The sequence below is a fragment of the Odontomachus brunneus genome, unplaced genomic scaffold, assembly GCF_010583005.1.
Source record: "Odontomachus brunneus isolate Ranch 3 - 2012 unplaced genomic scaffold, Obru_v1 Obru_scaffold_007, whole genome shotgun sequence".
Taxonomy (NCBI): Eukaryota; Metazoa; Arthropoda; class Insecta; order Hymenoptera; family Formicidae; genus Odontomachus; species Odontomachus brunneus.
Genome location: NW_022639457.1, coordinates 2,710,769 through 2,712,954, shown reverse-complemented (window position 1 = coordinate 2,712,954; position 2,186 = coordinate 2,710,769). Strand labels below are relative to the sequence as shown.

The 2,186-nt window shown below is 43.3% G+C and overlaps 1 protein-coding gene across 3 annotated transcripts in view; it reads right to left on the bottom strand.

The window, feature by feature from the left end:
* Positions 1-2,186, bottom strand: part of LOC116853890 (alpha,alpha-trehalose-phosphate synthase [UDP-forming]) — a 36,233-nt gene that overhangs the window by 25,408 nt on the left and 8,639 nt on the right. Inside the window, exon 2 of one of the 3 annotated variants that reach the window (XM_032835207.1) lies at positions 1,926-2,031. In XM_032835207.1, the coding sequence (XP_032691098.1) occupies positions 1,926-2,002 (77 nt within the window). In that variant the 5' untranslated portion in view covers positions 2,003-2,031. Of the gene's footprint in view, positions 1-1,925 lie in introns of all 3 variants that reach the window. The other 2 variants (XM_032835208.1, XM_032835206.1) reach the window with 2 other exon arrangements.

The window sequence follows — 2,186 nt, the reverse complement described above, 5'->3', positions numbered from 1 at the left end:
CTCTCTCTCTCTCTCTCTCTCTCTCTCTCTCTCTCTCTCTCTCTCTCTTATTTACTCAATCAAAATATGGAGACACCAAGTTGGAAAAAACGTAGATACTCTTTGCGACTTTTTCATATTCGCGACGATCGCGCCGGACACATTTGACATTTCTTAGAATGTTGTTAAAAGCTCCGACTATAATCAAATTGATTGTAAATTCCAGATTTCTGCAGAAAGATGCTAAAATCGTCGGCAGCGACATTCTTCTCAAATCTAACTCAAAACAATCCTGTAACTCTATAACTTGCGCAGCTGAGATATTTGTGTTTAAGGCGATGTTGAATACTGACATAACGCAGTTCCGAAATTTTCTCTTTTCTTCTAATTGCGGAAAAAGTCTGCTACATACGGACAACGAAACATAATTTGCTGTATTAGCCATTTTTCTTTGCTGCAAGAATCAATTTCCTTGCTATAATAACAAGAAAATCTGTAAAAAAGTAGCTAAAGCAGTAAATTATGTTTAGTTGTCTATCTGTAGCAAATTTGTTGTTAGTCACTTTCCTTGTTGTAGGAGTAGACTTTCTTGTTATCATAGCAAGAAAATAAGTTCCTGCAGCAAAGAAAAAGTAGCTAACACAGCGAATTATATTTAACTGTCCATATGTAGCAAATTAGTTTGTTGCTGCAGCAAATTATTTTTTTCCGTGTGGATGCGTCAAATTGGAAATGCTTTCACAGGATGAAAATACAAACGTTAATGAATATCTGATGCTAAACAGATTGCGTGAAATCAATAAAAAATTTTTCATATACCGACCGATAATCCGGCCTTCGCTTTAAAGCGCCTTTCGTGAGTCATTTAATCCTTAAAGAGCACTCTCCAATGAAATATTCTGATATCTCTTGTGAAAAATGAGAGGCAGACAATCGGGAAATTAACGCGATTAAAGGAACGAGATTTCTCGATTGTGAGACAGATACATACAACTGTTGAACCGCCGTGTGTTGTCCGCGATGGTATTCTCAAATCCATTAGCGACATTTTAATGACTGAAAAACACGGCTGGAGAGATAACGCCAGCGGCGGCTTGATGTAACTCTATACGCGATACACAATCACATCGACCTGTGTCGCAGTCGTTATCTTGACAGCTACGCGAGTCAAAAAACAAAGAAGAGAAAAAAGAGGGAGAAAAGAAGTGCGTGCAAACACGAAGGTGCGAATACGAAATTGCATGCATATCAAGAGCGGAGTTTCGACCGATGTCATAACTGACGTTACATCGTAAACACACGTAAACGCGAGTGAAATTGGTCCCAGTGCGGTGGCGGATAAGCGCGCGTGTGATAAAGCGCATAATACGTCTGTATTATCACTGACGCGAGCATCACACGATGTGAAAGTTTATGCAAAATACTGCATGTGGCATTTGCGTCACGTTGCTGTTGCCTTGGCTCGAAATTGAAGCGCGCGAAAGCGGACCGACTTTCGATATATAAATAAGATAGCGAGTACATAAATAGCACAAGAATTGCGGAATCGAGAAGTGATCATTTATGCACTCTAGCAGAACACGAGAAAGAGAAAGAGAGAAAAAGAGAGAGAGAAAAAAGAAGAAGGAAAGAGAAGGAAGCTAGCTTGAAGGAAATAATTTTATGCGAAATCGCTGGAGAGATAACATTTGCAATGTAAAAAACGTAGCGCCGGGCGATCAACGTGACTACTCGACGCCGCCGACGTATTTAAAGCGCGACTACTCGACGCCGCCGACGAATGTCGTAATACAAAACAATGAAGGCCCCCGAGAGGGGAGGCACCGTCTATTCCTCGCAACTTGCGACTTTAATCGCGTAAGGTCAAAGTACCTAAGGGGTGGGCGCGCACCTCATCGTCGGGGCTCACGGCGCGGAGAGCAAGAAGGAAGAGGAGTCCCACTAACCTGGCTTTGCGCTCCAGCTGACCGGTCGTCTCGTTCTTCTTTAGCACGAACGGCAACCTGTTGCTCACGACGATCATGCTGCCGTTGGAGGTGAAGCTACCCGGTTCTATGGACATGGTCGGTAGTTCGCCGTGAGCTTGCGAGAGTGCGCGAGAATGAGAAGGTGGTCGATGTCGGGGCCGTGTACACGGTGTGTCGTCTCGCTCTTTCTCTCTCTCTCTCTCTCTCTCTCTCTCTCTCTCTCTCTCTCTCTCTCTCTCT